This window comes from Coregonus lavaretus (assembly GCF_964263955.1).
Source record: "Coregonus lavaretus genome assembly, chromosome: 29".
Classification (NCBI taxonomy): domain Eukaryota; kingdom Metazoa; phylum Chordata; class Actinopteri; order Salmoniformes; family Salmonidae; genus Coregonus; species Coregonus lavaretus.
Window position 1 is genome coordinate 7230335 of NC_140016.1, and position 12846 is coordinate 7243180.

The 12846-nt window shown below is 49.3% G+C and overlaps 1 protein-coding gene across 1 annotated transcript in view; it reads right to left on the reverse strand.

The window, feature by feature from the left end:
* Positions 1-12846, reverse strand: part of ebf1a (EBF transcription factor 1a) — a gene marked incomplete at its 3' end in the record, with an annotated part of 78367 nt that overhangs the window by 26851 nt on the left and 38670 nt on the right. The window contains exon 10 of the mRNA XM_084146981.1: positions 11989-12115. Coding sequence (XP_084003107.1) covers positions 11989-12115 — 127 coding nt within the window. The remainder of the gene's footprint in view (positions 1-11988; positions 12116-12846) is intronic.

Below are 12846 nucleotides of genomic sequence, written 5' to 3' on the forward strand. Positions count from 1 at the left end.
TGTATGAGTTAGGGAGGGGAGGGAGGAGGAGAGGGGAGAGTATGTATGAGTTAGGGAGGGAGGGCCGTAGGAGAGAGGGGAGAGTATGAGTTAGGGAGGGAGGGAGGAGGAGGAGGAGAGGGGAGAGTATGTATGAGTTAGGGAGGGAGGGAGGAGGAGAGGGGAGAGTATGAGTTAGGGAGGGAGGGAGGAGGAGGAGAGGGGAGAGTATGAGTTAGGGAGGGGAGGGAGAGGAGGAGGAGGAGAGGGGAGAGTATGTATGAGTTAAGGAGGGAGGGAGGGAGGAGGAGGAGAGGGGAGAGTATGTATGAGTTAGGGAGGGAGGGAGGGAGGAGGAGGAGAGGGAGAGTATGAGTTAGGGAGGGAGGGAGGAGGAGGAGGAGAGGGGAGAGTATGAGTTAGGGAGGGAGGGAGGGAGGAGGAGGAGAGGGGAGAGTATGCATGAGTTAGGGAGGGAGGGAGGAGGAGGAGAGGGGAGAGTATGAGTTAGGGAGGGAGGGAGGAGGAGGAGGAGAGGGGAGAGTATGAGTTAGGGAGGCCGAGGAGGAGAGGGAGAGTGTGTATGAGTTAGGGAGGGAGGGAGGAGGAGGAGAGGAGAGAGTATGTATGAGTTAGGGATGGAGGGAGGAGGAGGAGAGGGGAGAGTATGTATGAGTTAGGGAGGGAGGGAGGAGGAGGAGAGAGGGAGAGTATGTATGAGTTAGGGAGGGAGGAGGAGGAGAGGGGAGAGTATGTATGAGTTAGGGAGGGAGGGAGGAGGAGGAGAGGGGAGAGTATGAGTTAGGGAGGGAGGGAGGAGGAGAGAGGGGAGAGTATGTATGAGTTAGGGAGGGAGGGAGGAGGAGGAGAGGGGAGAGTATGTATGAGTTAGGGAGGGAGGGAGGAGGAGGAGAGGGGAGAGTATGAGTTAGGGAGGGAGGAGGAGGAGGAGAGGGGAGAGTATGCATGAGTTAAGGAGGGAGGAGGAGGAGAGGGGAGAGTATGTATGAGTTAGGGAGGGAGGGAGGAGGAGGAGAGGGGAGAGTATGTATGAGTAGGGAGGGAGGGAGGAGGAGGAGAGGGGAGAGTATGAGTTAGGGAGGGAGGGAGGAGGAGGAGGAGAGGGGAGAGTATGTATGAGTTAGGGAGGGAGGGCCGAGGAGGAGATGGGAGAGTATGCATGAGTTAGGGAGGGAGGGAGGAGGAGGAGAGGGGAGAGTATGAGTTAGGGAGGGAGGAGGAGGAGGAGAGGGGAGAGTATGCATGAGTTAAGGAGGGAGGAGGAGGAGAGGGGAGAGTATGTATGAGTTAGGGAGGGAGGGAGGAGGAGGAGAGGGGAGAGTATGTATGAGTTAGGGAGGGAGGGAGGAGGAGGAGAGGGGAGAGTATGTATGAGTTAGGGAGGGAGGGAGGAGGAGGAGAGGGGAGAGTATGTATGAGTTAGGGAGGGAGGGAGGAGGAGGAGGAGAGGGGAGAGTATGTATGAGTTAGGGAGGGAGGGCCGTAGGAGGAGAGGGGAGAGTATGAGTTAGGGAGGGAGGGAGGAGGAGGAGAGGGGAGAGTATGTATGAGTTAGGGAGGGAGGGAGGAGGAGGAGAGGGGAGAGTATGTATGAGTTAGGGAGGGAGGAGGAGGAGAGGGGAGAGTATGTATGAGTTAGGGAGGGAGGGAGGAGGAGGAGAGGGGAGAGTATGAGTTAGGGAGGGAGGGAGGAGGAGAGGGGAGAGTATGTATGAGTTAGGGAGGGAGGGAGGAGGAGGAGAGGGGAGAGTATGTATGAGTTAGGGAGGGAGGGAGGAGGAGGAGAGGGGAGAGTATGAGTTAGGGAGGGAGGAGGAGGAGGAGAGGGGAGAGTATGCATGAGTTAAGGAGGGAGGAGGAGGAGAGGGGAGAGTATGTATGAGTTAGGGAGGGAGGGAGGAGGAGGAGAGGGGAGAGTATGTATGAGTTAGGGAGGGAGGGAGGAGGAGGAGAGGGGGAGAGTATGAGTTAGGGAGGGAGGGAGGAGGAGGAGGAGAGGGGAGAGTATGTATGAGTTAGGGAGGGAGGGCCGTAGGAGGAGATGGGAGAGTATGCATGAGTTAGGGAGGGAGGGAGGAGGAGGAGAGGGGAGAGTATGAGTTAGGGAGGGAGGAGGAGGAGGAGAGGGGAGAGTATGCATGAGTTAAGGAGGAGGAGGAGGAGAGGGGAGAGTATGTATGAGTTAGGGAGGGAGGGAGGAGGAGGAGAGGGGAGAGTATGTATGAGTTAGGGAGGGAGGGAGGAGGAGGAGAGGGGAGAGTATGTATGAGTTAGGGAGGGAGGGAGGAGGAGGAGAGGGGAGAGTATGTATGAGTTAGGGAGGGAGGGAGGAGGAGGAGGAGAGGGGAGAGTATGTATGAGTTAGGGAGGGAGGGCCGTAGGAGGAGAGGGGAGAGTATGAGTTAGGGAGGGAGGGAGGAGGAGGAGAGGGGAGAGTATGTATGAGTTAGGGAGGGAGGGAGGAGGAGGAGAGGGGAGAGTATGAGTTAGGGAGGGAGGGAGGAGGAGGAGGAGAGGGGAGAGTATGTATGAGTTAGGGAGGGAGGGAGGAGGAGGAGAGGGGAGAGTATGTATGAGTTAGGGAGGGAGGGAGGAGGAGAGGGGAGAGTATGTATGAGTTAGGGAGGGAGGGAGGAGGAGGAGGAGAGGGGAGAGTATGAGTTAGGGAGGGAGGGAGGGAGGAGGAGAGGGGAGAGTATGTATGAGTTAGGGAGGGAGGGAGGAGGAGGAGAGGGGAGAGTATGTATGAGTTAGGGAGGGAGGGAGGAGGAGGAGAGGGGAGAGTATGTATGAGTTAGGGAGGGAGGGAGGAGGAGGAGAGGGGAGAGTATGTATGAGTTAGGGAGGGAGGGAGGAGGAGAAGGAGGAGGGAAGGAGGAGGAAAGGAGGGGAGGAGGAGAGAAGGAGAGGAAGAAGACAGATGGATGAGAGGTCGAAAGGACAGTGATCTGTCTCCCTGTAGTATGAATGAGGAACAGGGACACTTTGTAAGAAACCTCCTGTAAGAATACTGGTTCCATCACCTTTGATGCTCTCACCCATGCTTCCCTTCTCTCTCTCTCTCTCTCTCTCTCTCTCTGTCTCTCTCTCTCTCTCTCTCTCTCTCTCTCTCTGTCTCTCTGTCTCTGTGATTGACCCCCTCCTCTCTCATTCTGTGTAATATTTATGCTTCATTCTTTATTTTCTTCCCTCTCTCCCTCCGTCTTTCTCTGTCTCTCTCTCCCTGCGTCTTTCTCTGTCCCTCTGTCTTTCTCTGTCCCTCTCTCCCTCTGTCTTTCTCTGTCCCTCTCTCCTTCCGTCTCTCTCTGTCCCTCTCTCCCTCTGTCTCTCTCTGTCCCTCTCTCCCTCCGTCTTTCTCTGTCCCTCTCTCACTCCATCTTTCTCTGTCTCTCTCTCCCTGCGTCTTTCTCTGTCCCTCTCTCCCTCCGTCTTTCTCTGTCTCTCTCTCCCTGCGTCTTTCTCTGTCCCTCTGTCTTTCTCTGTCCCTCTCTCCCTCCATCTTTCTCTGTCCCTCTCTCCCTCCGTCTCTCTCTGTCCCTCTCTCCCTCCATCTTTCTCTGACCCTCCCTCTCTCCCTCTGTTCTCCAGTGTTCTGGTGGGATCTCATGAGAGATAGCTATGGATCGATTCAGAAACTGGCAGGAGGTTCAATACCATTGAATTACTGCTTCATTCTTCACACACACACACACACACACACACACTCACACACACACACATTTACATTTTTTTTACATTTAAGTCATTTAGCAGATGCTCTTATCCAGAGCGACTTACAAATTGTACACACTGACCCTTCCCCCAACCTAAATCATTACCATACAATCTTGTTTTTGATCAATTTCTCCATAAACTGGTGATTGTGTTTATTTGGAGGATCAGACAGACTAAATTACACATCACTTGAACATGTTAAGAGGATAAAACAGCAGGAAATTCAGACCCATAGAATGTATGACTTATTTTTTATAGAGGAAAGCCTGCCTATTTTATTTTGAAACAGATGCTTGAGAATTTTATGAATGAATGTATGTAAATATAACATTTCCCTATGATAATACCAAAAGTTAAACTAATCTAGGAATTAAGATTACAGTAAGATTACTAGGCCTATAGCAAACAATATTTCATAATCTACCCCATCATAAAAGTGCAAAATGGAAAATCCTATAATCAACATACCGTATTGGTCCGAATATAAGACGGCCTTTTTTCCCCTCGAAATAGGTCCAAAAAAGTCGGGTCGTCTTATATTCGGGGTCTAGTATTCAGAGCGCAGTTTCTCTTCTTCGGCGCTCCCTTTAAATGTCAATACACATTCGCGGGCACAGATGGCGCCAAAAATTCGTTCCGGACGGAGGGAAGAGGCGTCCTTAACAACCAGCCCGTTACCGGTGTTTAAAGATGGAAAGACAGGCTGACCATTTAGAGACAAGTGGCTCAAAAGTGGGCCAGGTCAATAAACAACAGCGGAGGAGCTATGATGCCAATTTCAAAATAATGGTTGTCAATAAGGCAGAGTCATCTAACAACTGCCAAGCTGCCAAGACATTCGGGGTCACTGAGTGTAATGTAAGAAGATGGCGAGCAGAAAAACAACGTCTAAAAGATGCTAACAGTCAGCGAAAATCCTTCCGTGGTCCTCAAAGTGGTCGTTTCATTGAGGTTGACCGGAGGGTTTTTGAATATGTCAGGGAAAAAAGAGTTGAGGGAATGCCCATTACCAGAGCTGTCATCCAGGTTAAGGCCCTGGAAATCGCCAGAGAGCTCAACATCACTGGATTTAAAGCCAGCCTCGGCTGGTGTCGTAGGATGATGCGGCGTAATGGACTGTCACTTAGACGGAGAACGAGTTTGGCCCAACGCCTGCCGTCAGACTTCGGAGAGAAGCTGCTTTCGTTTCAGCGCTTTATTATCAACCTGAGGAAGAAGCACTCCTACCCGCTGGATCAGATCGGCAATGCTGATCAGACACCCGTTTATTTCGACATGCCAACATCGGTGACTGTCAATAGAAAGGGAGAAAAGTCTGTGTTGGTGAAATCAACGGGCAACGAGAAGAGCCGCGTCACTGTCATGTTGACATGTCTCGCTGGTGGCAGCAAACTCCCCCCGTATGTCATTCTTAAGCGTAAGACTGTGCCAAAGGACCCAATGCCAGCTGGCATTATTGTGCGCGCCCAGGAGAAGGGCTGGATGGAGTCGGGGCTTGTAGTGGACTGGCTAAAGGTTGTGTGGGGCGCACGCTACGGGGGACTGAGGAAGAGGAGGAACATGCTCGTTCTGGATGCGTTCCGCGGACATCTGACTGAGCCCGTGAAAAGTCAGGTGCGAGCAATGAACGGGGATCTTGTGATCATACCAGGGGGAATGACAAGCCAGCTACAGGTGTTGGACGTAGTTGTGAACAAGCCTTTCAAGGATAACCTGCGAAAAAAATACACAGAGTGGCTCCTGTCTGGCAACCACGCACTCACACCGACCGGGAAAATACAGAAGCCGTCAGTCCGTCTACTGTGTGAATGGATCCTGCATGCATGGGATGCTATTCCCTCACAGAGCATCATCGATGGCTTTAAAAAATGTTGCATCTCAAATGCATTGGACGGCAGCGAGGACGACGTGCTTTGGGAGGAGCCGGTGGAAGCGGAGCAGCTGGGGAGCGATGACAGCGAGAGCGAACACAGCGGGGCAGAGGACGTGTGTGAGGGATAGAGAGACATCGGAGGAGAAGTTTGGCGAATTTTTGTTAAGTTTAGTTAAATGTGTGGCCTGTATTTTCTCTGTTATTTAAAAATGTTGCTTTATTATTGCTTGATATTAATTTTGAATCATACTGTACATAGTTTGCCTTTGTGTTTAATTCACTGTGTTTTTAATATTGTTATTTTAAAATAAAATGAAGTTCTTTGTTCGGCAAATCTAGTCTGCAAATCTGTTTTTCTAAATGTTTGTGTTGAAAAACGGGGGGTCGTCTTATAATCAGGGTCGTCTTATATTCGGACCAATACGGTAAATCAAATAGTGCTCTTCAGGGTAGATTAGAATGAGGTGTTCCACCATCTGGACATTCCAATTCCTTCCTACCATTCCATTTAGCAGGAGAGACGGTTTAAACCCTGAATCTCATTTGAATATCCCCTCAATATGGAGGTTGTTTAGGAACTGTGACTGACTGTAGGTACTGTATCTGAGAGTACACTGAGTGTGTGTGCATATATGTGTGTGTGAGTGTGTGTGTGTGTGGGGGGGGGGGCATGTGTGTGTGGCGTGCTCCCCATCTCTACCAGGAGAATCCACCAGTTTTAATCAACAGCAGACTCCACAGCAGCTCAATAAAATACTGAATTCACAAATGGGAAATAGAGAGAGAAATAGACTACCTCGTTACTGCACTCTACTGTTATTGTATTGGTGTGTGAGAGCGAGAGAGAGAGAGAGGGAGAGGGAGAGGGAGAGGGAGAGGGAGAGGGAGAGGGAGAGGGAGAGAGAGGGCGAGAGAGAGAGAGATGGAGAGAGAGAGAGAGAGAGAGAGAGAGAGAGAGAGAGAGAGAGAGAGAGAGAGAGAGAGAGAGAGAGAGAGAGAGAGAGAGAGAGAGAGAGAGAGAGAGAGAGAGGGGGATTGTGTGTGTGTGCTTCTAAGGTCCATCTACTACACATTGACGCTAATGCCAGTAATACAGGTACAGACTGAAGTCCTTTCATTTCACAGTTCCTCCCGATATAAAAATGACAAACATCTTCTGGCTCTTTCCACCCCCCTGTGGAATTGTAGTCAGATAGAACTTTGAGAGAATGGGAGTTAAATGGCACACTATTCCATATGTAGTGCACTACTTTTGACCAGGGCCCTATGGGCTTTATATAGGGAGCCATTTGGGACATAGTTAGAGTCTTTCAGCTTGTTAATATTCTGTTGCTGTATTTTAGTCTTCTCCTGTCCCTGTCCTGTTCTAACAGCATCCCCAGCCTCCTGACTGATGCTTCACACCTAATCAGTACTGGGCCCAGAAATACTACTCTTAATGTGTCTGTCTGTCTGTCTGTCTGTCTGTCTGTCTGTCTGTCTGTCTGTCTGTCTGTCTGTCTGTCTGTCTGTCAGAGAAAGAGCGAGAGCGAAAGCCAGAGCGAGAGCATTGGTCTTTGTATGTGCATGTGGGCGAGTGTGTGCATACGCACCAAAAATTTTAACAACTACCCCTAATGAGAATAGTATTGACGTATACACTGACTCGGTGACTGAGTTCATCAGGAAGTGCATAGAGAATATTGTTACCACTGCGACAATTAGAACTTATCCAAACCAAAAACGGTGGATAGATGGCAGCATTTGCACAAAACTGAAAGTGCGAACCACCACATTTAACCACGGCAAGGTGAATGGGAACATGGTCGTGTACAAACAGATCTCTGTAAGGCAATCAAACAGGCAAAACAACAGTACAGAGACAAAGCGGAGTCGCAATTTAACGGCTCAGACACGAGACGTATGTGGCAGGGACTCCAGACAATCACGGATTATAAAGGGAAAACCAGCCACGTCGCGGACACTGAGGCCTCGCTCCGACGTCTTACTCCCAGACACCTTCTTCGCCCCACTTCGATGAAAACACAGAGCCACCAACGCGGGCCACCGCTGCTCACAAGGACTGTGGGCTCTCGTTCTCCATGGCCGACGTGAGTAAGACATTTAAGCGTGTTAACTCTCGCAAGGCTGCCGGCCCAGACGGCCTCAGAACATGTGCAGACCAACTGGCTGGAGTGTTTATGGACATATTCAATCTCTCCCTATTCCAGTCTGCTGTCCCCACTTGCTTCAAGATGTCCACCATTGTTCCTGTACCAAAGAAAGCAAAGGTAACTGAACTGACTATTGCCCCGTAGCACTCACTTCTGTTATCATGAAGTGCTTTGAGAGACTAGTTAAGGATCATATCACCTCTGCGTTACCCGACACCCTGGACCCACTACAATTTGCATACTGCCCGAACAGATCCACGGATGGCACTATCCCCATGGCACGGCACACCGCCCTATCCCATCTGGACAAGAGGAATACCTATGGAAGAATGCTGTTCATTGACTCCAGCTCAGCCTTCAACACCATAGTGTCCTCCAAGCTCATCACTAAGCTCAGGGCCTTGGGTCTGAACCACGCCCTGTGCAACTGGGTCCTGGAATACCTGACGGTGCCGACCCTAGGTTAGTGAAGGTAGGCAACAACACCTCCGCCACACTGATCCACAAGGGTGCGTGTTTAGCTCCCTCCTGTATTCGCTGTTCACCCATGACTGCGGGGCCATGCATGCCTCCAACTTAATCATCAAGTTTGCTGACGACACAACAGTGGTAGGCCACAACTTAGAGGCTGCTGCCCTACGTACATGGAACACTGTTCACTTTAGTAATGGAGCACTGGTCACTTTAATAATGTTTACTGTTTTACCCATTTCATATTTATATACTTCTAGTCAAGGCTCATCCTATATAACTACTGCTGTACACACCTTTTCTACTCACATACAGTCCATACTGTCTATACACTCTATTATATACATATACACTACATGGCCAAAAGTATGTGGACAACTGCTTGTAGTACATCTCATTCCAAAATCATGGGCATTAATATGGAGTTGGTCCCCCCCCTTGTTGTTATAACAGCCTCCACTCTTCTGGCTTTCCACTAGATGTTGGGACATTGCTGCGGGGACTTGCTTCCATTCAGCCACAACAGCATTAGTGAGGTTGGGCACTGATGTTGAACGATTAGGCCCGCAGTCGGCGTTCCAATTCATCCCAAAGGTGTTTGATGGGGTTGAGGTCAGGGCTCTGTGCAGGTCAGTCAAATTCTTCCACACCGATCTCAATAAACCATTTCTGTATGAACCTCACTTTATGCATGGGGCATTGTCATGCTGAAACAGCAAAGGGCCTTCCGCAAAGGTTGGAAGCATAGAATTGTCTAGAATGTCATTGTATGCTGTAGTGTTAAGATTTCCCTTAATTGGAACTAAGGGGCCTAGCACGAACCATGAAAAACAGCCCCAGACCATTACTCCTCCTCCACCAAACTTTACAGTTGGCACTATGCATTCGGGCAGGTAGCGTTCTCCTGGCATCCTCTAAACCCAGACTCATTACTCCAGAGAAAGCGTTTCGACTGCTCCAGATCCAATGGCGGCGAGCTTTACACCACTCCAGCCGATGCTTGGCATTGCGCATGGTGATCTTAGGCTTGTGTGCGGCTGCTCGGCCATGGAAACCCATTTCATAAAGCTCCCGACTAACAGTTCTTATGCTGACGTTGCTTCCAGAGGCAGTTTGGAACTCGGTAGTGAGTGTTGCAACCGAGGACAGAGGATTTTTATGCGCTACGCGCTTCAGCACTCAGTGGTCCCATTCTGTGAGCTTATGTGGCCTACCACTTTGCGGCTGATTCGGGGCAGCTCTAGCAGTGCAGAAAGCTGACAAGCTGACTTGTTGGAAAGGTGGCACATTGAAAGTCACTGAGCTCTTCAGTATGGGCCATTCTACTGCCAATGTTTGTCCATGGAGATTGCATGGCTGTGTGCTCAATTTATACACCTGTCAGCAACGGGTGTGGCTGAAATAGCCACATCCACTAGTGTAGTGTACAGTGGCTTGCGAAAGTATTCACCCCCCTTGGGGGGTGAATACAACCTGGAATTAAAATGGATTTTTTGGGGGTTGATATCATTGGATTTATACAGCATGCCTACCACTTTGAAGATGCAAAATATATTTTGTTGTGAAACAAACAAGAAATAAAACAAAAAAACAGTGTGCATAACTAATCACCCCCCCAAAGTCAATACTTTGTAGAACCACCTTTTGCAGCAATTACAGCTGTAAGTCTCTTGGGATATGTCTCTATTAGCTTGGCACATCTAGCCACTGGGATCTTTGCCCATTCTTCAAGGCAAAACTGCTCTAGCTCCTTCAAGTTGGATGGGTTCCGCTGGTGTACAGCAATCTTTAAGTCACACCACAGATTCTCCATTGGATTGAGGTCTGGGCTTTGACTAGGCCATTCCAAGACATTTAAATGGTTTCCCTTAAACCACTCGAGTGTTGCTTTAGCAGTATGCTTAGGGTCATTGTCCTGCTGGAAGGTGAACCTCCGTCCCAGTCTCAAATCTCTGGAAGACTGAAACAGGTTTCCCTCAAGAATTTTCCTGTATTTAGCGCCATCCATCATTCCTTCAATTCTGACCAGTTTCCCAGTCCCTGCTGATGAAAAACATCCCCACAGCATGATGCTGCCACCACCATTCTTCACTGTGGGGATGGTGTTCTCGGGGTGATGAGAGGTGTTGGGTTTGCGCCAGACAATACTTTTGCAAGGCACTGTATATATTTATTCCGGACTCTGACATTGCTCATTCTGATATTTCGTAATTTCTTTATTTGTATTTTTTTGGGATTTGTGTGTACTGTTTTGTATTGTTAAGTATCACTGTTGGAGCTAGAAACATAAGTATTTTGATACACCTGCGATAATATCTACAAAATTTGTGCATGCGACTAATAACATTTTATTTTATTCTTATGTGCTCCAGTAGCAGGGTCTTTTAATATCAGTAGTGATACGCGGTTTCTAAGAGGTTGCTAAGCGGTGGCGGCTACATTCTGAAGAGGAAAGCATTGACTTCTGAACGAGAGGAGATGTTCATCATCATGCACCTCAAAGATGCGTCCCAAATGGCATCCTTTTACCTACATAGAGGACTACTTTTAATCAGGACCCATAGGGCTTTGGTCAAAAGTAGTGCACTATGTAGGGAATAGGGTGCCATTTGGGAAACAAACCCAATCTACAGCCAGCACCTCACAGCTTTTACAGCCCCTAACAGACAGGAGGAAGGGCTTGTAGCCTCTTTGATGAATGGTGATACACTGAAATGGATTTGTAGAAAAGAGAGAGAGAGAGAGAGAGAGAGAGAGAGAGAGAGAGAGAGAGAGAGAGAGAGAGGGGAGGGAAGGAAGGAGAGAAAAGCAGGCTGTCCAGAATATGCCATAAAAACAGCTTTACACGTGAATAGGGATGTGTAAGCACAGTTTCCTTTTCTCTAACCACTTACCTGTCCTGTGTGTGTGTGTGTGTGTGTGTGCGTGTGCGTGCGTGTGTGTGTGTGTGCGTGCGTGCGTGTGCGTGCGTGTGCGTGTGCATGTGTGTATATTCCAGTAGTGGCAGCAGGGTGTGTGTTGAATTAATTAGGTCTGTGAGCAGGCAGCATGTGGTTTCCTCTCCCCAACACAAGTTGATTAGTGATACCAGCTGTCCCCAGTGTGTGTGTGAGTGTGTATGTGTGTGTGAATCTGTGTATGTTGTGTGTGTGTGTGTGTGTCTATGTGCCATTCCCTTGCCGGCTGCCAGGCCACACCATGTCAGTCCTCTATGATTACCACTTTTAACTGGACACAGACTGGAGCCAACCACCAAGCAGAAGGCCAAGATGGCCGACCATGGTAATCCCATAGTCCTTTCTACCCTTCTCCCATCTCCTCTCTCCTCTCCTCTCCTCTCCTCTCCTCTCCTCTCCTCTCCTCTCCTCTCCTCTCCTCTCCTCTCCTCTCCTCTCCTCTCCTCTCCTCTCCTCTCCTCTCCTCTCCTCTCTCTCCTCTCTCATCTCTCCTCTCCTCTCTCCACTCCTCCCATCTCTCCCCTCCTCTCCTCTCCTCTCTCCACTCAATTTCCTCTCCTCTCCTCTCCTCTCCTCTCCTCTCCTCTCCTCTCCTCTCCTCTCCTCTCCTCTCCTCTCCTCTCCTCTCCTCTCCTCTCCTCTCCTCTCCTCTCCTCTCCTCTCCTCTCCTCTCCTCTCCTCTCCTCTCCTCTCCTCTCCTCTCCTCTCCTCTCCTCTCCTCTCCTCCCTTGTGTATATGAAGTGTCCAGGCATGTTCAATGAAGGTGTATTTACCTGTGTATATGAAGTGTCCACGTGTTTTAAATGAAGGTGTATTTACCTGTGTATATGAAGCGTCCAGGTGTGCCCTTGCAGAACTGTTTAGACTTGTATGACAGCGTGACCTCTACGACCCCGGGGATGTGTCTAGGGGGAGTCTGCACCCGGATGGCGTGGGCTGTGATCAGCTATGGAGGGGGACAGGGGACAAAAAAGGTTATATTATTACATATCTACTTCACTTGTCATTACAGACCCCATAACATGTTCTATACAGTGCACTCGGAAAGGATTCAGACCCCTTGACTTTTTCCACATTTTGTTACGTTACAGCCTTATTCTAAAATGTATTAAATAGTTCTTTTCCCCTCATCAATCTACACACAATACCCCATAATGACAAAGCAAAAACAGGTTTTCAGACATTTTTGCTAAAAATAATAAAATAAATACTGATATAACACATTTACATAAGTATTTAGACCCTTTACTCAGTACATTGTTGAAGCACCTTTGGCAGCGATTTCAGCCTAGAGTCTTCTTGGGTATGACACTACAAGCTTGGCACAGCTGTATTTGGGGAGTTTCTCCCATTCTTCTCTGCAGATCCTCTCAAGTTCTGTCAGGTTGGATGGGGAGCGTCGCTGCACAGCTATTTTCAGGTCTCTCCAGAGATGTTAGAACGGGTTCAAGTCCGGGCTCTGGCTGGGCCACTCAAAGACATTCAGAGACTTGTCCCGAAGCCACTCCTGCCTTGTCTTGGCTGTGTGCTTAGGGTCGTTGTCCTGTTGGAAGGTGAACCTTCGCCCCAGTCTGAGGTCCTGAGCGCTCTGGAGCAGGTTTTCATCAAGGATCTCTCTGTACTTTACTCCGTTCATCTTTCCCTCAACCCTGTCTAGTCTCCCAGTCCCTGCCGCTG